Below are 25,342 nucleotides of genomic sequence, written 5' to 3' on the forward strand. Positions count from 1 at the left end.
CTCCCTGGTACACAGAGTACCTGGCTTTTCATGTCTTTTGAACAGCAAGTTAATCTAAGTTGTGAAGTTTTGCCACCTCTCACCTATATAGTTGCTTCCTAGTGAATTAAGATCATTGACTAGTTCACTTTTTAAAAACCATGCTGGGGGTCCTAAGCAACTCTCAGCAGTGAGTGTGTCATCTCTGAGGTAGGTAGCTTGGGCTCTTGAGCAAGTGTCTTGTGGAATTGCTTGTGGTGAGTAATCTTTTTTTCAGCTTTTTTTGAAAAAGGGTGTGAGAAAACATGTTCCTAAGCTCTAGAAGGCACGTGGGCTTATATTCTGTAGTGCAGGTTTGTCTGTGTGCGTTATCTGTGCTCCTTGTAGTTTCTGAATGGGTGATGTCATAGTTTGAGATCTTGGTGACCAATGACATAAAATAGAATAGGTCAGCTGTGGAAACATCACCTTTGTCCCAGTACTAAAAAAGAGGAGCTCAAGGCAGACTTAACTTTTTTTTTTTTTCCTTCCATAAGACTAAAAAAATAACTTTGTTAATAAAAATATTGGTAATTTTTCAATATTAAATTATAAGCAGATGGCAAGTGAGTTTAAAAATTCTCTATAGGCTTGCAGGAGCTCTTTTGAAATCTGAGCAGCATGTACCTCAAAATATTTATTCAAATTATTAATTTTTGACAGAAATGTCTGCATGCATGTGGTTTTCCAGCATGCGGTAATCCAAAATTTCTTTTGTTAGTTCTATAGGTAATAGCTAAACAGTTCACCTTCTCTGTTCAGATCTCATTTTCTGTGCTTATCTAAAGTATCACTAGCCACATTAGTACTTCTTTTCAATACCAGACAAGCAATTTAGTTGTTTGCCCTTTGTGCAGCTCAGTCTTCAATGATGAAGAACATGCACCAAAAGAAAGCAAAAGAAATGGAAATAAGTGGTTTTTTCCAGCTTTCTTGCAGCTCCATTACTGGCAGCAGGATTCATAAGTATATCTGAGATTTGAGGTAACTGCCAGTGAACTATGGAGTATCCCTGAATGCTGATTAAAAGTGATTCTTGCTGAGGTTGTGCAACTGGTGTGAGCTGTGAAGAGTGGAGCTAAAGGTCATTACCACACAAAACTGGAGTTCAGTCACTTCTAGGTAACATATAAGAAGCCTTTTTTATTGGTCTTGTGAAATCTACTCAAATGCAATAGGTTGTTGAGTGATAAACATGAAACATATTCTAACCCTTCAGCCTAAATAATTGTCCTAACAGTAGTCAGTTTGGTTCCAGGATATTATAAATTATTCTTACTGTGTTGGTCAAAGGATCTGACTGATCTGACTGAATTTGCTGCTTCCATGTTACCATTGACAATCCTGCATTCTCTTCTCTTCCTGCAGAGCTCGAGTGGTGTGTCCCTCAAAGTGTCTATGATTTTAAAACCAGATGAAATGGACTTTTAAGATAACTGTAGATGTTAAATTCACCCAAGTGTGAACTGCCGGTCACTTCCTAGGAGCTAAAAGCATCTGGTTTATATCTTGCCTTGCCGACTCCAAGCATAATAACTGAGAGATAATTCTACTGATTTTGACTGGAAACTATGTAATATTGTGGATTTACATTGGCCTATTTGGGATCAGAATTTGACCCAAAACACTAGTTCTTCTGAGCTCTGATATACAGAATATCTGGCGTGGATAATTTCTATTCCATCTGCTAAGAATCATAGATGAAAAATTAACCTATCTCTGTGTAAACTCCAACAAGGCAAAGCCATTCCTATCTCAAAAGCATTAATGCCATATATTGCACCTTAACACTGGAGAGCATCCAGCACATATTCTGCATGGCTGTGACAGTGAGGCTCTGATGAAAATCTGTGGACAGATTAAATTATCAGGTCTTTTTATCTTCTAAAGGTTAATAATGTATAATAGAGGCTGATCAAACATGAAGTCGGCAGATACAATGGATACAAATGAACTTAGATCCAGTTAGCAGGAACTAGTGAAGATTTAATGGTATTTAACTTCTGGTGGAAATGAGAACTGCTTACCAAAGTTGAGGATCTGCTGACATTTTGAAGCTTGACATGATTTTGTTGTTGTGTCCATGCAGAGCTTGGCTTCTGCATCAGTTCTGGATTTTCAAATCCAAACCTGAGACATGATTCAAGAACTGAAGCTTCTGATTCTTTTATTCAGCAGTTGTCAGAATTTGGCTCTATTGTTCTGCCTGTACATTTACCTGAACATTTTGCTATATTTAGTGTCCCCTGCTGCCAGGGTAAAATGTAGACAAGAGAAGCAAACATGATGGTTTATGAACAGAAATTTTGAGTATTGACCATTCAAACTGGAAGTGAATAAATTAAGCAAATTTTTCTTAGTGACTTTAGACTTTGGATTTATGGACTAATAAAAGAGAAAAGAGCTAATGTTCAAAGTGAGCAATATCTGACGTGTAATATTTGGATGAGGAAAGGTTAAAGACCACTTGGAATATTATCACAGTGCTGTTGTTTAAGTGGCTGAACTTTTGTTGAGCTAATCAAATTCACGTATAGTATAGATAGCTATGAAGACTTGATTTGTCAATGTGAATCCTGACTGTTTTAGCTAAACACAAGAACTCACAATGATTTTTTTTTTTTTTCAAAGATACCATGCTTCTAATGGTAGAGGAGTAGAACACTGGTTTGCTAACATGCCTGTTAGTGTCTCATATGTTGTGTTGTGCACCTCTTCTGTTCACTTTGCTTAATACAAATTATAAGCCTTGGATTTCAGCTTTTCTGAGAAGCTCCGATCTAGTTCAGGGTCCATCTCCAATTTAGAAACTCTCTAATATAGTGGCTCTTTTTTTTCTTTTCAGACTAGAGGTAATGTTCATGATGTTGATGAGGTGCCATTATAAACCTATAGAGAGCTCAGCTGTAATGATCAACATTTAAAATACAGCAGATTATCTGCTTATACTTTGTTACTGAACAACACGGAATGCCTATAATGTACTGAAATCTTTATTTCAATCTGTGCTTCATCTTAAGCCTTAACTGAAAGTGTTTTGTCCCAGTTAAAGACAAGGCTGAGTATAAGAAGTTCAAGAGGTGGCTTGTGAGATAAGGTGTCTGATGCTTTTGTGATTTAATTCTATGGACTTCATTAGATGTGTGGATTTAATTATGCTGTCTGATGAGTACTGACATGGTCTCTAATTTCCAAAGTAATTGTACATATTTCTTCAGAAATCTGTTGAAACAGACCACTGGAGTTTAACTTTTAGAAGGCTTTTGAGATCATCATAATGCAAGATCGCAAAAAGAGATGTTGCTTTAAACTCTGGATTTAAATTCTGATTAAGTCTCTCTAGTTGAAGTTTCTTATTCCTGATGAAGACATTGTGTGTTTCAGTGCCTAGAAGTATGTTCAGAAATTTAGGGACTGTGATTGAGGTTGTTTCAATAGCACATGTGGTTTTTCAAGGCTGTGTGGATGAAGAATTGTCAAATTCAGTTGCATGCCAGTTGAAGCTAGTGACCCTGTAAAAAAGGCATTTGCTTGGTTAAAAACATGTAGGTGTATATTGCAGATCAGGGAAATACACACCAAAAAATGTAATGTGGTGATATTCAAATTCAGGCAATCAGTACTTCCTGTGGCTGGGTCATGTTTAATAAGGGTTTGGAATGAGGTGAGTAAATGACTTTGTCTACCTGATTAATTGGTGTATGATGTACGGGTGTGTTACATGTTCTAATGCACTTCTATGGCACTTATACTGTAGTCATGCCAGAGGTGGTGCTTTTTGGTTTAGCTACAGCAAATATAATTCTCAAAAGATACTTTACCCTGTGGGAAGTCCTGAAAAATCACTGAACAAACTTGCCATGGTGAACACTTAAGCACAGAACTTGTACTTGAATTTCTTTTTTGTTCAGTAGGGCTTTTGTGTTTTAAGCTAGCATGTTTCCCAGATTTAAGTTGCTACAGAGAAGACTGTAACAAATACATTCCAAGAACAGGGATTTTTATTTTTTTTTAGGTTAGGATGACAGCAGAAGTAGATGCCCATGTAGGGCATAGTTGATTGTGGCATGGACAGGGGTTGAATAGAGGACCTGAACTTGCAGCTTGTCTTGCAAGGAGTTTAATGGCAAATGGATTCAAGACTATATGCATCACATAAAATTCTACACCTCTCATAACCTTGTGGTTTGAATTGCAATCACCTAGTTTCTTTGTTTAATAATACTGCCCAAGATCTAGTAGTACCATATTGAGCTGGCTATTGATATACTGCTGAGTTACCACAAGACCTGTGTTCCAACCCCAAAAGGTTTGCAGAGAACCTACTGTTCATGTTGCAAACTTTTCTTAGAAGATCTCGGGCCACATCTGGGGCAGATGACCATGTTTTGTCAGCTGCCTATTCAGGACAAGCTCAGCCATAGAGTATTTGGGTTACATCTTCTGTTTCAGAGCACGTGGGGTATTTGATGTCAATAAGATAAAATGAGACTCAGTCACTGTATCAGTAAACCATGCTGGGTTTGTTCCTGATATCCAATGAAGGACATGCAGTGCTGAAAATCTTGTTAAAAAGAAAAAGATTACAGAAAGAGGAAAAAAAAACCACCAAAAAACCAGAATAAATAGAATGCAGGAGAACAGAAAACAAATTCATGCTGGCTATAAATATACAAGCAGCCTATTCTGCCTTGGTAGCTTCATGACCTTTGTCACCAGCAGTATTGGACTACCTGTGAGATTGTGCAAAAGTTTGAAGGTCAAAGAAAATTATTTGGACAGAAAAAAAATGCCAGTAGATATTTCCAGCAGTCATTCGTAGCCTTCTTCTGCAGGATGCTGCTGGTATCCTGAGCATTGTGGAGGGCACCAAGTGCCACCTACTCCTGGATCTTTAGTTGGTGTCTGAAGGTGTTTACCTAGGTTACAGGGGGATTTGGAACTTCTTCAGCTGTTCTTGTTGCATTCAGTTCCAACACCTGCCATCTTGCATGAAATGTGCATGCATGTGGTGTCCAATGGCAAGCTGTGCAGGGGAGGGTGTCCATTGCTTCACTAGGCTGCATGTCTTCGTTCAGTTCTCACTGGAGAACCAAGGGAAGTATTTGAAAAATAAACAACAGCAACAACAAAACCCCAAGAAAACCCAAACTAGTATTGCCTTCTTTCTCCCCTGTCGCTGGCCAGACTTTTCTGTACAGGAAGACAATTTCTACCTTGTCTATATTATACATGATGCAACTTCTGCCTTAGATGGAGACAGATGAATAAGGGTAACACTGAGGCAATCTCATACTTCACTGCTACTTGTCTCATCTCTCAGTTAGTGTTATACTGCAACCCATATGCCCATTTGTTTTCCTTCCAACTAAAGTATGATAAACAATACGTGATGGGCTGTAAAACCTGCCCTGAGTTGCAATATGTGTTAAGTCCAAACTCAGGATTGCCAATGAAACTATTAAACCAAAATGCTCTGGTTAATTAGGATTCTTTAATTAAAATTTGGTGACAGGCAAAGAAGTTGGAGCCAGCAGAATAGAAGGAGGAAAATGTAGTGTCTGAGATTCAAGTGTACTGCTGCTCGGTGACAGAGTGGTTTCAGTGCCCTTGGGTACCAAGGAAGAACACCTGACTGTTACAGTGCTGCAACAGCTCTTGCTCTGGTGAATCTTGTCAGTGCCTTGGTTGATTGGCCAGACACCTTGGAGCTTGTTGTGGCATTTCAAGCACCTTGGAATGCTTTCTACCCACATGGCAGCCAGAAGCTGGCCTTGGCTATCCAAATTGCCACCGATTGCTTTCCAGTAAATGCAAAAATCCTGTGTTCCTTTCCAGCCTTTTCTGGAGAAGTGCATTGGGGAAGACTATTGTTCTGAGGAGCCAGGAGGCTCTATCCCCTCTGACATGTTTCTTCTGCTTCTGAGCTTCCAGGTTATTGCAGTGCACACATCTGAGAGTGTGATACTCAAATACTTTCTCCCTCAGTATAAAATGATGAATTTCTAGTCACATCCCAGTATTCCTCAAGGTAGCTGCAAAAATGAGATGAGACTTTGTGACAACAAGCTGAGAAATTTGGAGTGGGTAGGAGGTTGAGGATTGCTATTTCTGTGTAAGTTTTTGTGCTAGCTAACACAGTGTTAACACGGTGCTCTGTGACTTCCCATCTGCCTGTGGTGAGACCTGCCACTGAGGTCGATTGTTTTGTCCCTGTGCCAGAACTTGAAGCATGTGGTTAGTGCTATGAAGTTAGTATTTTCTGTTAGGAAGTGGGAAGGAAGGGGGCTTGTTTGTTAATTATAACAGACAACAGAAGGGAAAGCACTTAGCAGCAAACCCAGGCAAGTGGTGCCCTTCAGCTGTACTGAGCTCTTGAGCCCTGAGTGGTGGCTGCTAAAGGCTTTTTGCAGTCAGCTCTCTCATTTTGTGTTATGATGGGCTGATTTCTGTTCAGGGTGTTTTCCTACAAAGTGCTTTCTAGAAAAGACAAGTGTTACAGCTAGTTTTCTTTTGTCTCTAGCAGTTTCAGAAAGCTGGCTGAGCTCTATTTTGCTTTGAGGATTCTTCAAACCTTAAAATATGAGAGGACAGTTTTATGGCACTTTCAAGCCGGGCTTGAGTGTTTTGCAATATGATTTGTCACAGTTGATGCAAATCTAAGAAACACTTCAGTCGGAATCAGACTGTCTTCAGCTCCAGTCTTGTACACCCTGGGATGGCACTTCAGGCACTAGCTTGTGCTGTCTGGAGTACCTTTGAGCTTGAGGCAGCTATTTCATCCACACCACAGTGTGTGCTGCCAAGATTAATCTCTTTACCATGGGACAATGCTGTCTTCAAGGCCACTCAGAGCTGTTGAGTGTTGCCTCTTTGGCACACAGCCTGCTCCTTTTTTTAACCTTTCAAGCACACACAGTGTGTTTTCCCCCAGGACTGTGCTTTGAGCTTCTCTGGCAGTCTGTCTGTAGCTTTAAATGAATTTGCTATTACTTCAGTCACAGCATTTTGACTCATTCTGTAGCAATCCAAAGATGCTTCCTGGTATAAATATGCAATAGGAAGGCATATGCTAGAAAATATTCCTGCAACACCACATCTCTGTTTACAACTGGTAACATCCAAGCTAAAACCTTCCTTGAGGCAGTTATGGCATCCAAGCAGGGCTCAAGTCTGTATCATATAATGAAGTTTGTCTTCCTGATTGCAGGAAAAAACAATAAATGCTATAAATTCTATACATGTCAAATCAGCATCATCAGTGATAAATTGATCATGAATTATATGAGTATTTGGCAGATAATTCTGAATAACAGGAATACATGTTAGTCTGTTCGGTCCCTTTGTAAAGACTAAAAACTGCTTGAACAGAGTAAGCAGTAGCTGCTTCATATGCTTTGTATACTCCACAAAAAAAAGACTTCTGTGGTAACACCCTTTTTTGTCCTCTTCCTGGTGTCGAGATCCGAAGCTTACTCATGTTTCAGCCCATGGTGTGGCTTGTAGGTCATTGTAACGCTTCCTCCTGATACGCAGTCACATACCATACTTAATTTTAAACACCCACATATTGTTGTAATACCTTTGGTGTAAGTAATATAATGAATTAGATTCTGATCCCAGCTTGTTGACCAAATGTCAGGAGAGGGTCTCGTGTTCAAAGGCAGAGAAGAAGCTAATGTAGCAGGTATTTGACTTCAGCCTCCCAACAAAGCTGGGGAAGAACTCAGGGCTTCAGAGGTTGGCCAAGTGCTGGAAATGAAGAGTCTTTCTTTCCTTTCATTTTCTTCTATTTCATTCAAAGGCGGTGCATACTTTTAAATTATTATTTTTTAATTAAGTTTTTGGAAGACACATTAGGAAACACTTCTGTAACACACAGCTAGATTTAGTCTCATTTGCATTCTCTTTATCTCCAAATTTTGCAATCCCTGTTTTGTTTAAAAAAAGAAAAAAAAAAAAAAGGAAAACCAAGAACAATAACAGCAAAAAATTGAACAAAAAAACCCCAAACTTATGATGTTTATCACTCTGAGGAGGTCTGTCCAGGCACAACAGTTGATGTCTTCACTTAGTTCTATGTAGTCACTGGTGTAGTTTGTATTCCTTAGTATGACTTTATTAGTTACAAAAAAGTTGGCATCCATGCTGTTGCTGGGATCCTCTTTTTCTTGTGGGTTGCAGTGCTGTTTGCTTTCTTCAAGTCTGGCAGTAAGATGACCTATTCTTCAAAAATACATACCACTATACAGTGATTCATTATTTCACAGGCTTCCATGTATAAGTAGTTTTCATAGGAGTTATAAATTTAGGATTTCTTCTTTTATCTTCTCCATCCCCTTTCTTTTTCCCATCTCCAGTCCCAAAGTGCAAATCCACAAAGCAAGTGATAATATAGTAGCTGCTAGTCAAGACTGGTTCGTGGAACTAGGTAATCTAGAGAAGATACTTCTCATACATAAACCCATAAAATTATCCTGACATCTTTAATGAGCTTACTATGGAAGACCCGACCATGCACTGTGTCACAGCAGAGAGCAGAAGAGATCAGCAATACAAGTGAAGCCTTAACTCTGGCAGCAGGGAGCTATTAACATCAGCTAAGTATCTTTGCCCAAGAAGTGGACAAAGCAAGCAACATTATTTTTTCTTTAGATAGTTTTTTTGTCTTCAGTCACTCACCTAAATTCAGTTGAGCATCAGTTGTTGTTTCTGTAATCTCCTTAGCACTGTTATTAGCTTCTTTCTCTTTGCTATTCACTCTGCTTACTCAACTGCCTTTTATACTGTGACAGCTACACCCTCACGTAATAATAACTTGTTTTTATGCAGTGCATTCACCTTAGTGATTTACCCAGCCTACTCACAGACTTACAAACCTGAAAACACTGTTTCAATGGGACACTGCCCACCAACTGGTTTTCTAGTCTGTTAGTCGTATGCTTTATGTGATTACAAGATCACCTCAAGCATTGCTTCAAAGATCTATAGCAAATTGTATCAATTTGCTGTAGTTCTATGTGGTGAAGGAGCATTTCAGTCTGAAATAGATTTTTTGCCATTAAATTTATATTATTTGAGAAAGGATTTTCTCAATGAACCCACTTTATTTACAATATAGAGTTTCCATATACTTTTCAGGCCTTGAAACTTTTGTAATGGAGGCTCACTGCCCAGAGTTAAAATACAGTTTAAAATTGAAGAAATAAATAACCTTTTTATCCAGTGAGCCCATTTATCCAGTGAGCCATTTAAGTGACTGCCAATTATGTGGATTTCTACTGGAGACTGGGGAAGTCCCTCTCAAATCTTCCCCAGTTTGCATGGCCTGAAGCTTGAGCAGGTGCTTGTGGGTTGTGGTTCTTTGCTCTGAAGAATCTTGCTGTGGTATAATAAGACTTTCTACTGAGTCCAGATAGAGAATGTCCAAAAGCAGCTGATGCAGCTATTCCTGCTGATGCCCTTGCTGGGCTACTGCTCAGGTTGCAGGGAGTAATATGCAGTCCTCTGTGCAGTTACAGGGTCAGTGCAAACAGCATGACATTCTGTGGAACACTGGTTAGCTTTCATCCTGCAACATTTTTCTTTGCTCGATTACTTCTTCTCATTTCTTACTGACTTTGTTTTCCAAAGCCAAATGATTTTATTATTTTTTTTTATCAGAGACTACTAAGGGCAAAATTTTGAAGCCCTTATGAAGTACTGGATATCAATCTTCATGCAGAAACATATCATAGGAAAAAAAAATCTATTGCTGATTGCATAAGAGTTACTTAGGTGACACCTGATCCTATATAGTTACTTCTTTCTGTCCTCTGTTTTTAATCGCTGTTGCATTCTATAACTATGCTGCAACTCTTCAGTTTCAACATGGTCCCTTCCAGTGTGAATGTCAGGCCAAACCCATTGAAATTTAGTCTTCCAATAATAAAAAGATAAGCAAAGTTTTGATAGAGGAAGTTAGACAAGTATGTGTGGGTTAAAGACCTGAGAAAAAAACATACCTATGGGTTTTTTCTAGAGTTTAACAGGTCCTGTGTGAAAATCTTCCTGAAACCATTATGGTAAGGAAGATACCTATTTGTTCTAGACTTCAAAATGGGAAAGTAGTCATATTTCCTGCTATCTAAAGGATAGGAAAAAATGCTGAAGGATATGTTGGTATGAAAAAGAGGATGTTGCATAGGGCGTGACACTACTCAGTGGGTGAAAATGTAGAGTGCATAAACCATTTAATTACATTGCAGGGTGTTTAGAGTTCACCTGTGTGGACTAGTGAAGAGAAGAAGTTCTGTGTCTTTAGATCTGAGAAGCCCCCAAGTCTTCTTGCTGCTCCAGAGTGAGTTTCCTTTGCTGTATCCTACCCTACCTGCCACAGGGAATAAGGCGGTGTGAGCAATTGCACTTTCCTAACAGCTGAAGATGTTGGCTCATGTTTGTTGCTGAAGGTACAAGAATGCTGCCAGATAACTGAGTCATGAGGTTTAAAAGCAAACATTATTGGTTGATCTGTCTATATTGGTGTGTGGCAGACTTTATTTCATTAGCAGTGGAGAGGTGGACAGTCTACAGAATAGCTTTTTACTGACAAAATTACCCTCTGGACAAGGAGTTATTTGGCCATATTGTAGGTGGAGTTGCAAAGGGTAAGGATTATCTTCCTAATATAAAGATTATAGGATCTCTGTGTTCTGTTAAGAAATGCAGCCTGATAGTAGTGAAATGTTTTCTTTCCCTGGTCTTCCCTGAGATTAGCCCTCTTCATGTGAACTAGTTACATGGGTGCTTCACTATACTGTGAAGCTCACAATGATTTGGCAGCACTAGTTGTGCATCTAATAGCAAGACAGCCTTTTCAGCAGGCCAATAATAATCTGCACACACTTTTTGGAGCTGATAAGTTGGAACTTTACATTGAAAATTGAAGACAGCTTTGGGAGTGGAGAGAAGGAAAGGGGGTTTGGCCCTTGTAGCAGTCAGAGAAGTGATCATCACACATTTGTGAGAAAAGTAAGCATTGGATCATGCAGATAAAAATGGAGATACATCAGGAAATCCTTCTTCTCTCCAATTTTGTTCCTTTATGCCATAACTGGAAAAGTTTTAAATTTACGTGCTTCTAAATGTCATTCTTTCACTGGGTACTTCCCAGCGTACTCAATTAACTTCAGTTATGACATCATCAATTACATACAGCTGCTAAAAATCCACTTTACAAGGTTTTGGAAGGAGAAAGTTTCTGGAGTTTAGGTTTTTAGGATAATCCAAAGCTAGTAATACCACACCTGTGGAAGTCTCCAAGATTAGTGCTCCAATCTTTATATTTTGGTTTGCTTCAAAGTCTTGAAGAACTTAACTGAAGAGCAGGGGAAATACCTGGATCAATGACTTTACTCTGGGTATGAATTTGTCCTGTAAAATACTAAATTACAGATTTTGTGGTTTATGCTGGGCTTGTTAATTTCTCAGCTGTATGGCAACTGTAACCTAAGATTTCTCTTGGAACTTGATTATGATACTATAAAGCACTATACTATACTACAAAGTATGAAAACAACTGAAATCTGTGGGAGACCAGTAAAGCCCAACAGCTATCTATGAGATAAAAAGTAGAAGCCAGTTGCAGTTGTGATTAGTGAACACTATAGAACAATTCATCCATGCACTACAGAATAACGTTTGCCTTCTATTTTCAGACACAAAATAAAAAGACATCTGCCTGTCACCATCTTTAGGGTAGTCTTTTTGGCCTTCTGACTGAAGTATCCCTACATTTGGGTATGATCAGACAGCAAAGTTGGACAGTGTCCTTCTCTGATGCTTTTGTCAAAATTCTGTCCCTCTACGGTGATCAGATACTTTAGAAATGTCTTCTGGCTGGACTTCTGCTGCATTACTTGGAAGCTCACCTGAAGCTGCTGTGTAGGTTTAAGCAGATGAATTGTGGACCCCTGTGGAAAAGCAGACCAGTCAATGTCACCATTGCTGCTAGTCTCAGATGCAACACAAAAGATGCAGCCCTTCACCAGGAAAATGTCAAGTACAAGTACTGTTGCTAGAAGTAAGTATCAATTTCAATAGTTTTGCTTTGTCTATTTGTGATGTTCTTTCAAAGTGTCAGCAGGAATGCCTTAAGGGAGCAACAGTAAGTACAATTAGCTTGGCTTTATCAGAATTTTACTTGTAGCCTTTTTGTACATGGGAAGGTAAGAAAGTGCTGTGTGTTATACTCCTTTCTTACCTAAGAAAGGAGTATAACGCACACTACTCGTCTTTTATACGACGAGATGTAGAAAAGGAATAGTGTTGTCAGTGGGGATTATTTCCTTAGTGCATACTTGGTTTTTAGCAGTAAAGAAATACATCCGAGTTTGTTATGGCTATTGTTCAAGTGTATAATAAATACTTTGACAAAGGCTATCAGTTCTTGAGGATGTATGTGGTTCTCAAAGACTGTTGTGTTTCCAAAACAGGGTGGACTCCGTCCTTACTGTTTAAAGTATAATTTTTATTTCTTACTAGGTCTTATAGAACGCACGTAAAGCTCTGTAAACAGGAAATGTTCCTCTCTGTGTTAAAATGCAGATCAGGTGTTATGTGGTTAGTGAATATTGAAAACTGCTGCTGTGACTAATACTGCACCCATCCTCTTCATGGTTTCTTTTATGGACTTATTTTCCACATTTCAGTAGTGTTGTGCAAGTCAGAACCCTCAGCAAGGACTACCAGGTGCCAAACACTATGGCACAGACACAAATGGCATCTCCATCTAGAATAACCAGTAGCTTAAAAGCACAATTCATCCACACTGAGCAAAACTCAAAATCTAAATGGCTGTCTGATCCAGCTGTTAGAATATCTCTAAGTTATCTGTACTCAAGACTGTCTTGTAGCAGTCTGCATCTGAGCTCCATAGGAGTGTGCTGGGTGCATCTTGCAAGTGCACAATTTCTGGAAGATGTGATCACTCAAGGTCTGCCTCTTATGTAGTCTCCAAACTCATGTCACCTTTGAAATACATATATGTATCTTCTGTCACGTTACCTTAGAAAGACATGTAATTCTATATTGCAGCAATACACAGCCCAAGCAGAGCCCATTCAGTCTGGCTAGGTAATTATACATAAATGATACACAAACAACCTTTTGACAGACTTCTTTCTGGCACTGTACTTGGCCCCGAGACCATGCTGGTAGCATGTTCTGCTGTGTTAAACATTTTGCTCTTACCTGGGGGGAGGGGAGGAGAAAAGCAGTCACATATGAAACTAGGAATATAATCAACTCTGACCTAAATCACTCCCACACTTGACATTGTGTGACTGCACATTCAGTACTTCAGGAGGACAGTGCAAATCAGAACAGTAATTTTCTGTCCTTCCTGAAGTGCACAAAAAGTGACACAAGCCAGAAAATATTTGTTAAAGCAAAAACTTGGGGGGGGGGGAAAAAGGGGGGGGGGAAAGGGGCGGGGGGGAGAGGGCAAAAAAACCCTGTAAGGCTGTTTAGAACCAGGTCAGAATGAATCAATAGAAGGCAGAAACTGCATTTTATTAATTGCCACCAAGGCAGGGGTTTGTGGTTAGAAAGGTTGTCGATGCTGGGGTTGGGCTTATGAGAGTGTTGGATGAGGTGTGCCTACCTGCCAGGCTGCTGATTTCCAGAGTGGAGCTGGAAAGGAATCTGCACCAGTGCTCCTGGGCTTGTCTGGGACATACTGTTCTGCTGCCAACCATGAGTCACTGTCATGGTTTAGTCCAGCTGACAACTAACCCCTACGCAGCTGCTTGCTCACTCCGCCATGGTGGGATGGGGGCAGAATCAGATGAGTAAAAGTGAGAAAACTTAGGGGCTGAGAAAAAGACAGATCAAGAGGTAAAGCAAAAGCCATGCTCACAAGCAGAGCAAAACAAGGAATTAATGCACCACTTCCCACTGTCAGGCAGGTTTTCAGCCATCTCCAGGAAATCAGGGCTCCACCATGCATAACAGTTACTTGGAAAGGTAAGTGCTGTCACTCCAAATGTCCCCCCCTTCTTTCTTCTTTGCCCAGCTGAGCATGAGGTCATACTGAATGGAATATCTCTTTGGTCAGTTGGGGTGGTGTGAGAAACAGAAAAAACCTTGACCCAGTGTAAACACTGCTCAGCAGTAAAGAAAACATCTCTGTATTATCAACACTGCTTTTAGTACAATCCAAAACATAGCCCCATACCAGCTACTGTAAAGAAAATTAACGCTATCCCAGCTAAAACCAGCACACTCACCTGTTTGCATGAGGCTCAAACCATCCCTGCTTATCAGCATTAGTTAATACCCACTGTAATGAGGTGGTCTCCCCACCCACCCATGTTCTCCAGACACTGGAGTAATAGAAATAAAGCCTGTGCATTTGTCTCTTCCCTGGGAGAGCTCTGGAGGTGGTAGTTATTCCTGGGCTCTCAGGTGCTGGACTTTGATACAGTCACTAATTTTGAGCATGAAAACTGGGATATTTTCCCTGAGCAGTGGTCAGGAGGAAACTTTGTTCTTGTTGTTGTTGGTTTTTTCCCCATTGGAAAGTTCTAAATTTTTCAGAAAATTGGGAAAAAAACAAACCCATGGAGAATCGACTTTTATTTTCTTGGAAAGTCTCAGTCTTGAGAGAGGGAGAAGTACTCTCTTCTATTTTTAAAAAACAGGGAAATGCTCTCTTGTGTAACTGGAAGCTGCTAAATTCCAAGATATTGATGGGCTTTTCACACAACTTTGCCAGGACCCAAAAGGTGTTTTAATAAATACTTTACGGCTCTTTATAAAGAAATTTATTTTGGAAAAGGAGTTTCCCTCTGCAAAAGGAGAGAGAAGATGAGTTAGATGAATGAAGCTGTTTATTGTTGTCTTTAGTTGTCACTGATACCTTGTTTGCAGATATTTGTGCTGGTTTAGGTTGCTACCCACCATTACTCAATGAAATGCTTTTCATAGGAATTTTTCTAGCGTTTGATATTCTGAAACAAAATATTTTTCTTTACAACAAAGAGAAGCCTGTGGCTGGCAATGTTCTTGCATAAAAAGCAGTCCTCCCTTGTATTACCTCCAAGCAGTTTACTTTCAGGACTATTAATGATAAAATATTGTTGGCAGTTTCCAGCTACCACAAACCACTTCATTTTTCACCACAACAAGATCTTTAATCAGCCAACTGATATTCAACAAGCAATACATGTTTAGCTGCTTGATTTCAGCCCAGTGGACTTTCCAGGGAGATGTCTGAGGTTAAATTCTGTATGGAAATGTTTGATGCATGATGACAAAGTCAATTAATGCAATACTAGTACCGATCTCTGTATCTATTTGTTTTGTGACAAATTGGAAGGGAAATGACTTTATGTGCTTCTTCACTTCCTCCTCACCCTCTCAATCATTGTTTTAATGTACAGCTCTTCAGATGCCAGGGCTATTATGCTTGAAGTTAAATAGATCTGCTAAATGGGAACTTGTCTTTGTTGTCCAAACAACAATACAGTTAAGTCTAACTTAACTTTTATTATGCGCTTGTTAGTCAATAGGAGAAAATCAACAAATAAGCTAATGCATTACAGTTCTTAACCCACCAGTGAGCTGACCTTCACTTCTACTGTTTTCCAGGGAATTGATTGGATTAAATGTTAGAGTTACTAATTGCATGCCAGAGCAGGGGCATTGTTTCTAGTTTTCAGGACATCTTAGAAGATACATTAAGAACAGCAGTGTGCTCAAAACCTATGAGCATGTATTCCTGGTCATCCTTGGCCCTCAGGGGAGATCTACTAAAGTATGTAAATTTTTTTGGAAGAGGGCTGGGAAAGACTTAACAGGACAGATCTTTCACAGTTCCCTTTCTTCATAGGAAGAGGTCTGACATCGTGCTCCCTGCTTACAGCACTTGCCTAATATGATAATCTACTTAAGCCTCCTCCATTTCCCAGTTTGTCGTTTCCCCAGATTTGCATACCCGAGTAACTTTCCATCAGCTAAAGTGCATCTGAGGCACTTGTGTGTGGTTTTCAGTCCCCAGGGACTAAGGAATCCCAAACTAAATGTAAGAGTGATGTAGGACTCATCTAGGCATATTTTTGTTCCTTCTTACCTGAAGAACGGTACTAGTTAGTTTCAGATTGTCAATGAATTATTATGGTCTGGAATCACAGCTGCATTTGAGAAGAAGTTGGAAGGTATTTACTGAAAATTAAATGTACTTTTAACTGAAAATGATTTGGAAATGTCCAAACCCAGGCAGCATCTTGAGACTGCTGCATTTTTGTTGCAGTAGTCTAAACTGAGGTTTAGGTTTGCTGGCTAAGCTATGTGCTTACTTGGCCTTCCTGCTTGTGGAAGGGCTTTGATGTAACAGTAGCTTTAATGGATTTAACAGCAGTTCTTCCCCAGGCAGGCTTGAGTCGTGTGGTTTCAACACAAGCAGGGCTGTTAAAAATCATGTGTTTCTCAAAAAAAAAAAACCAAACCCATCTTGCAGTAAAATTTCAGTCCTTTGGGTGTTTGTAATTAGCAGGTTACCTTTATTGCACCTGAACAATGACAGAGCACTGTCACCCCTGCCCTGCAACTTGTAAAATAAAGTAAAAGCAAAAGATAAAAAGGATAGAAATAGATTCTTAAATAGCTGCCTGCATCTGCTTGCAGTCCAACAAGATAAATTGCTTCCATCAGCTGGCTAGATGGCTTTCCTCCTAAAGACAGGCCACTTTGTGGACTTGATAACGAATATTGCCAGACTTCAGCTACAGTTGAGTATGTTTATGAATCACAAGAACTGAACTGTCAAGTCCTTTTGGGAGTGAGGAAAGCATTACTCTTTTCAAATAAGAAAATGACTTTTTATACATTCATTAGGGCAAGTTTGTGGTGTCCAGAGTAAAAAACAAACAAACAAAACCACAAAAAAAACCCATGGGGGGCAAAATGGGGGGGGAGGAGGGTGTGGGAGGGGATGGTGTGATGTGGGAACTTAAGTTATACTTAGTGTCTTCTATAGTTGGGCACCAAAATTAACTTGAACCCTGCTTGATTAATTAGAAGCCCTGAAAGTCAGGGCTTGTAGATTTGTGAGCAAGTTTAAGATTAGTTAAGAGTTGCACCAATCTTGTCAAAGACGTCCCATGGTTCAGCTTCACAATCGTTACCAGGCAATTCTTAAGGCTGATTTGCAAGAGATTTTAAGCCCCTCCACTGAAACCCTCTCTGGGAAAGCCAGGGCAAGGATGGCAGCAGCAGCCTAGCCCAGGTAACACCACACCTCAAGACTCCTTGAGCACTGATCAAACCAGTTCCACACTTGCTCTCTGCTGCCAGAATGGTGCAAAGGTGCTGAAGTGCTGCCAAATATTACAGGACAGCAAAGCAAGCTGACAGTGTGCTGTTGCACTAGCTGTGTTATGCTGCACTAATGCCTTGCTCCACTTCCCCTCTACCTAGAAATAATTGATAAAATAAAATCTTAATCCTGTTAGCTTTATAAACTGTAAGATGTGTGCTTAGTGTATGGGTTGCAGTGCCCTGGGGCTGCTTTTAGTAGCTGACCACAAATAGAGAGCTGCAGAACTATAGCAATAGAATTATCATCCTGTCCTTGAACAGACATAATGTCTAACCAGGTTGTTCCCCTGTGGTTGCCTGAACCAGTCTGCTCTTGTTTTGTGGTCAGTTCTGGTTGTTGGGGTGTAAAGATCACCTTTTCTAGAGTCTCTTCTCATGAATGTTCTATTTTCCCTTCTTTCTTTTGTTGATCTATCTTAGACTAAATGACGTTAAAGTTACTCCTAAGACAAACTTCTACAGCATTCTTTTTGTCCTGCTATATACTTCCAAGGACTTTTACACAGCAAAATCAGGTCTGGGGCTGTTCATAGGTACCACTTGGCTGGATGGATTTAGGCACCAGTACCGAGAGCCGCCTGTAACCTGGGTCACTGGCAGATGTTGGAAGGCAGAGGGGCAATGCCATGTGTCTGTAACAGAACCATGATACTGTGTAGGCTGATGGGAAACAGGAGCTTCTCCAGAAGGGAAAGTTTGCTGGATGGAGAAGAGAGCTAGTAAGGATTTTCGAAACCAGTGTTGCCAGATTGTTATATTACTTGTTTTAAACTATCTTTTCATGTAGTCCCTTTCGGAAGTGGATATTTTCATCCTGAAGGATCTGTGTTTGTTGTATTTGTATTGAAAGACAGAACACCTGAGATCCTTATAATCAGATTAATGTATCTGTTTGCTACTAAAGATATCACCTTTCATATTTGAAGATGTGTATGGATTTTGACCTTTTGATAAACATTGCACAAAATTATAGAACTTACCTAAGCTTACTATTAATTCCTTTATTGGATTTCTAGTGCTAGATGGAGAGCCTATCACTGATTGTAAACACTATTACCAAAAAAACTAACCACATGCAGCCTTCCACTTCCACCATGCCCAAAATTTCAAGCACCTCAGCAAAATTCCTTGGCAGGTTTATGTCTATTTCAGCAGCCATGGCCACTCTTTCTCTTTAGTGTATCAAAAGCACTCACATAATACCTTCTTTTTCCATTGCATATTTAAAATACAAGTTCTCCTTATATGATATTCTTATTTGTGTAAGTTCTGGTACTGATTGTTGCTAGTTCCCTGGCTGCATGCAATCCTCAGTCTGGAAGCTTTCCCAGGTGGGGAGCTGGAACCTTTTATGGGAGGGACACATCCCTTTTCTAGTTATACACATTTTCAATTATCCAATATGGATAATACTAAAATGAGAAGAGCTATATGGGTACCTGTGACCATGATGACTTGTGCTTGCTGCGTTCAGAGATTATCAACAGGATCAAGGACTCATCCCTACAACCACCCCAGTGTGTCTGGTGCAATGCAAGGATCATCACCATGTTAAAAGCTGTTAGGATGAAAATACAGAGAGTAATTTTCTTTGTGAAAAAGTGGCCAGGAGAAGCAAGCTATGAGGGTGAGTTTTGGTCACTTGTGAAAGACTTATTACCACAAATACATTGTACCTTTCACCCAACAGGTATCAAAAGTGTTATGTAGACCATGTGAAACATGCAGGAGTTGTTTGTTCACCACTTAAATGCTGCTGCTGTAGAGAAGGGAAATAGTAACTGCTGAACAGCCCACAGAGACAATGTTTGGTGGTTTAGAGCAGGAAATCAAGATTATTAATATTGAGTTGAAACCAGATGTCATATTAATTAGGCAAATAGTCAGCTGGTGTGTGTGTCCCTTTTTTTTTTTTTTTTTTAAATAGAGACTCTGATTGCTTCAGGCACCAGGGGTAACAGAGTGCCTTCTGTTCCGTTTTCTGTATCTGTGGCCAGTACTCTCCCTACTCATTTCAAATGTTTGCCTAGTCTCCTCTTGAAGAAAAATAGGTCACATTAATCTTGCTACTTATCAGAAGTCTCAAAATAAGATTAAAAGGTATATAAAATATATATTTTATTCCTTTCAACATCCCATTCTTTTATTATATAATAATCTATGATAGAATTTGACAAGGGTGCAAAGCAACAGCTTTGTCTTGCAAGATGGCTGTATATTACAATAGCTGTTACAGAGGACCCTGTGATTCACTGATACGTGTTCTGTTGCCTTTGCACTTTCTGTAAGAAGCTGCGTGTGGTTACTGTCAAAGGGAGGCTTTTGAATTAGCTTAACCTTTATTCTGCTCCAGTATGGTCAGTGTTTAATTATTTTCTTTCAAAAATATTTATTCCCTCATAAGCTACTCCTTTAAACTAGTGTTAGAAATGACTACGTAATGAGCAGTGTATGTAGGTTCTGCAGAGACATGTGGTAGGAGGACCCAAGCATGATCAAACTCCTGAGAAGACCCAGAGTGTGGAAGAAAAGTTCCCTCACTTGCCATGAAATCCTACTACCAGGATGAAACCACTGAAATCTGAAAATATACACAATATGCTGTGTTCCTAGGCACTAGATTAGAAACAAATGTGACTTTGTTGTACATGCCCTAGTAGGCACCTTAGGGGACAACAAGGTGAGCAAACTGGACAAATACGTTGACAATTCAGAAGGACTGGTGCAGTTGGTGGCAGATAAGTGAACTCTTGTAATCCATGTCATCTAGGTTTTTTGGCTGACATTGTACAAATGTGTGGCTGACCAAAGTGTTGTTCTAACATGCTTGAGATTAAGAAACAAAAGCCAATGGAGGATGCAAAGAAATATCAGAAGCAGGGGAAGAAACAAGCAGTATGAGTCAGCATGATGGGCAGTGATCTCCATTAATTGCTTTCCTTGACTCCTACTGAATTTTTGGAAAATACTTTCAGTTACTTCTGCCTATTTCCAAAACAAATCAGGGCCAATGAAGGAAGTGGAGAACAAAAAGAAGTGATCACAAAAGAAATTTTTCCTTTTCTTCCTACTTTCCAGCTTTACTGGAGAGAATGGCTCCTTGCTTGGTCGAGCTGCAGCTGGTGTTCTCGCTGCACACCCCTTCAAGTGGGCAGACTCCTGAGTGACCTGTACAGCCTGTTCTGTAACAACCTTAATGTTCTGAACTTTCTGTCTATTGAGCAAATAGTCATGGAAGAGCAAAGCTCTTGTCATGGCTCTTCTGCTGGTCTTGGAGGGGGACCTGTGCTAGAATAATTCAAAAATCTTTTAATGGGTGTGAGGAGGAAACTTGTTTCCCCATCTGCCAAAGAAAGTTGTGAAATGGTTGAAGAGCTCACCTAGGAAAACAAACAAACAAAAATAATAAAATTTCAGTTTAGTCCTGCGAAGAACCATTGATACAGTAACTTCAAACCATTTCTTGTTTCTTCCTTCCCCCTTTTCTTACAGTTTGGGAAATGGTCACTGAAGGGTTGAAGGTTCAGATTTATTTGCATCTTGCACCCCACATATAGGGTATACACTAAGAATAGTTACACTGTTTTCTTTGCTAAAGGTGGAAACCACTGGTGATGCTTATAGGGTGGCAAGCACCATACCTGCTTGTGGGGGTCAGCCACAGTGAAGAAATAGGTGTTATGTCTGTGAAATTCTGGAGTGCTGTGGTTACTTTCAAGATAGGCTGTATACCCAGAGAGAAGGTGGAACTGCATTATTGGCCTTCACACAGGTAAACAGCCCAAATCTGGCTGGTTGTGAGCTGGGGCTGGAGGTCCAGGTACCCCAGAGAGTAAGGATTGCCATCCACTGAGGCATGGTGGCACACCTATCACAAGGCTGAGGTAAAACCTGTTGGTATAAACTTCCTTCCAGGTGATTAACCTTTGAGTTTTACCTTATGTTTACTATGGGTGCTTGTGAATTGTTACTGTGGGTCACCAGGTACATAATGAATTGTGTGTCAGAACACTCGTATTTGTTGTCTTGGTTTTCTATATATATGGACATCCTTTTTGCAATAAAGATAAATGCAAAATTTGCAGGTTTTCTCAGTTTGCCCTCAGAAGTAGCAGATCTGGTTATTTTTCCTCTGCCATCACCTGCTCACTTCCTTCTGCCTCAGTTTTTTCTCAGTTTGTAAAGGGAAGATTAAATCTTCCAGATTAATCAGTTACTGTTTTTAGAGTACTTTGAGGTGTTCACTGAAAGGTGCTAGCACAGAAGTGCTGGGCATGGATACAATGGGAAGTACTCAGAATGCTCTTACCAGGGCTTATTAGTCACCATGTAAATTCATAGTGCAAATAAATGTTCAAACATTTTTACAGTGGTAAGATCTCAGTTTTAGCTCTCACCCAGGAATAGGATCTACATTTGTATGGAAAAACAGAACACAAGATCTTCTCAAAAGATGTTACTGACAAGTTTGTGCTATTGTGGCTTGTCTTTTTAAAAGGAAGTCGATATATATCCTCAATGTCTGTGTCTTAAGAGTGTTGACATATGTTGCTGTGTTTGGTCCCAGAAGAAAAATGTTGATATTATTTCCCAATTAGAGCAGGTGAGTGTAAGCAGGAGAGCAGGGTGGCATCCCTTCCAGTAATGTTTTGTGTCACGGTGTGTAACTGCCCAGACGGAGCCAGTCTGTGGGAGGAGGGCGTTGTGGGTGAAACCACATGCAGAGAAAATATAGCAGGAGAGGAGACACAGGCTGCTCAGTGTGGGAAGCAGTCTCGGAAGGCTGGAGACCAGTTGCACCACAGAGTAGCTGTTTGCGTTGCAGGTGGGACTGTGTGTAGGGGATTTAACAACATTTCACTTTTAATTTAGAACTGGCACATCTAACATACTGCTTTTGAAGAGCAGGCTAAGACATTAGATGGCTACTAAGTTTTCCTTTTAACAGCAAAATAAAGAAAAAAGGTGTTGGAAAGCAGGCTGATCTGTGTTTCAGGGTGCAATACAGCTTCTGACAGAGCTCAGGACTCTGGTCTCCCTTTTGGGTTTCTGACTGTCTGGCTGTGAGAATTGCTATTTATTTATTTGCAGCACTGGACTTGACCTTTGCAGGGCCAGAGTGATATGCATCATGAAAGGGCTGTGGTGTCCAGTGAGTCAATAGCTATTTTTTTCCTCTGCACCTGTGAGTGACAGATGCCCTTTGGATGGAGATAGTTTGGTAAGATTGGATCTTACTGTGTGAGGAGGTTTGCTGTTAACACAGGCTGTGTACTTCTATGACATGTTTGGTGTGCATCGAGTCACGGTTCTCAGGATACTATTCTGAGACAAGTAGAGCTTTTCCTTGTCCCTGTCCAGGACACTTAAACAAAATGTCATGGATTCACAGAATAAAGAGATGAAGTTGGTGTTTAAATTAGGATTAAGATAGTGAGTTTCTCTACATGCTATCTGGATCTGAGATGTTACTTGTATTTATGTTGTGTAATATATTGACAATTCTGGCAGCGTATGCAAAGTTTACCTTGGTGTGCTAGAGCTGAGATCCCCCTACAGAAGGGCTTGCAGCTCTGATGTGGCTTCACTACTTCCAGGGCTGAGCGAGCAGGGGATGCACTAACTGGGCATATGAGGTGAAATTTGGTCTGGCATCTCTGCAGCAGAAGCAATGGTGTATCCTCTGATAACCAGTTACTGAGGGTTTGTTCTCAGGTTTGGATTTGAAATTATGGGACCCCAGCACAGCATATAAAGCCTAATGTTTGATTATGATTAACTGTCTTGACAGTCTGAGAGCCTGCTCCGTCTTTTTCACTGTTGGAGCTGCGGTCACAGGAGTGGAAGGAATCACAGTGCCATGACACTGCTTATTTGAGGACATTAGATACACAGTGACAAGGATGGGAAGTACCAACTTGCATAGGTGACATGCTTGCTGGTTTGTACTTCTGGGAATTTTGTATTAGATCAGCAGTGACTGTCAAAGGCCACCTAGGTTAATGGTGATTACCATTTTCAAGTGAGAAGTGACCTGTCTTTAATGAACAAAATACTGTGTAAATGTTTGTCACTGTACAGACACTACTGTGCTGCAACCTGTGTTGCTATCATCTTGAAATCTGTGTGTGTTCATCTCTCTCCTACCACTTGCCATGACTTCAGTGGCCTTCTGCTTCAGCATTGCAATGCCAAACTGAGAAGGAAAGCATGTAAAAACTCATGTCTCACTAGAGTTCATCCAAATAGGCAGAAGAATTAGGACAAAACCAAAGAGCAATCTTTAGGAAAACAAATGTTGGGCTCTAAACAGATTATCTGTGTTCACTGTAACTAAGCTTCCTTTCCCTATGTCCCTATGAGCAGCGTTGTGTTGGACTTCAAGATGCTGAAATCAAGGCAAGCATCTTCATGCCCTGCCAGCTGATTAAGACCCATCACTAGAGTACGTCTGAAATGATGAAGTCTATAAAGATTTAGCTTGTGCTAAAACAGTTTGCAATCATTACGTTTTCTGGTACTGGCAACATAAATAGTGATGAGCCATATGCAGGTTAGGAAAAATGAAAGTGAATTATAATCCATATTTTTAATGCAAGCTGCTTAGGATGGACAACTTGTGCTTCCTTAACAAGAAGTGTGGCTCATTTCTGGAGCTGAAACCTGTACACATGTTGCTGTCTTCTCTGACAGATAGATCTTTTCAGTGTCATCTCTCGCAGCTCTTACTCAGTTGTATTTTGCTAGTTTGTTTTTAGCAATAAACCATTTTTGGACTGTAGGGTGATAGTGATCCAGATTTCGATTGGTTGACAGAGCTTTGCCCATCCTGCAACCACAGCTCACCAGCTGCAGGAGCCTCACCCAGTACAGTAACACACGCGGGAGATATGTATGCCCGGAGGCTCCATCCCACAGTGGGCAGGGAGGTGGCCTGGGAATTTGAAGGCACACTTCACAGCTGCTGCAATCCTGCAGGGTTTGTTCCAAAGCAACACTTATTGCATCACCAGGAAGAAAATTAATCAACCTACCAGAGAAACTGAGTTCAAGGCTTTCCACAAAAAAATAGCCGTGCTGGGAGAGCAGTGACTGTTGCAAAGGCAAGGCTAAAGAAACAGACTTTGAAGAAGAAGCCAGTGTTAGTCTCATTTTGCAAGGATGAGAATTTGATAAGGTAAAGCCATTTGGCAGGAGGTGCTGAAGCCTGGGGTGTTACTGGGAAGAGGGAAGGGGAAAGGGAGACAAAGCAGTAAACGGGGAAGAAAAACCTGCAGGGTCATTATCTCCCATCAGAATGGCCTGTGATGCACAGAACATCCAATAGGTCTGCTCTGCCTTAGAAACTTGTACCACTAAGGATTACTTCAGAGTGACAGATCCACGCCTTCGAAGTGACGGATTTAATGTTGTAATGTCTAAATCAGACAATCCTGTCCTGAGAGTGCCCTCTGTCGTATATAATGGCTAAGTGCATGCCATCAGACCCGCCGTCTTTCTGCCGGCCCTCAGGGTGGATGCACTGTGCTATCATTTCAGCTTCTAAACAGCTTTGTTTTTCTTACTTATAAATACGTATGGGCTGAGATTACACTTAAAGCAGAAAATAGAGTCTATCGTAAGAGAGATCTTTATGTATTTGGAAACTGTGGCTGTAATATGTGCATATTCTGATTATTAATGAAGTTTCCTCTCCAAATACAATAGCAAAAATTCCAGTTTGCTCTTACTGCAGTATGTACACAGGGGTGCACCCACTGTGTTCAGTAATTGGGAAGGGCAACAGCTGCAGCCATTCTTCTCTCTTTCCCTTTTAGAATCCTGAAAGTTTCATTGAAAGGGCCTAGGAGTGTTTCTTACACTCCCAAGAATTCTGTTCTGTTTTAGTAATTACTGGAAGTTAGAAACTCTTGCTGGGAAATTGTTTCATGTCCTGATATTTTCTGGACTTCAGAATTATGGTTTC

The 25,342-nt window shown here is 40.3% G+C and overlaps 1 protein-coding gene across 1 annotated transcript in view; it reads right to left on the reverse strand.

Moving 5' to 3' along the window:
* Nucleotides 1–11,391: 11,391 nt before the first annotated feature.
* The window catches only part of TECTB (tectorin beta), a 34,906-nt gene continuing 20,955 nt past the window's right edge, over nucleotides 11,392–25,342 (reverse strand). Inside the window, exon 10 of the mRNA XM_051619450.1 lies at nucleotides 11,392–11,969. Coding sequence (XP_051475410.1) covers nucleotides 11,947–11,969 — 23 coding nt within the window. The 3' untranslated portion in view covers nucleotides 11,392–11,946. The remainder of the gene's footprint in view (nucleotides 11,970–25,342) is intronic.

The sequence above is a fragment of the Apus apus genome, chromosome 4 (genome assembly GCF_020740795.1).
Source record: "Apus apus isolate bApuApu2 chromosome 4, bApuApu2.pri.cur, whole genome shotgun sequence".
Classification (NCBI taxonomy): Eukaryota; Metazoa; Chordata; class Aves; order Apodiformes; family Apodidae; genus Apus; species Apus apus.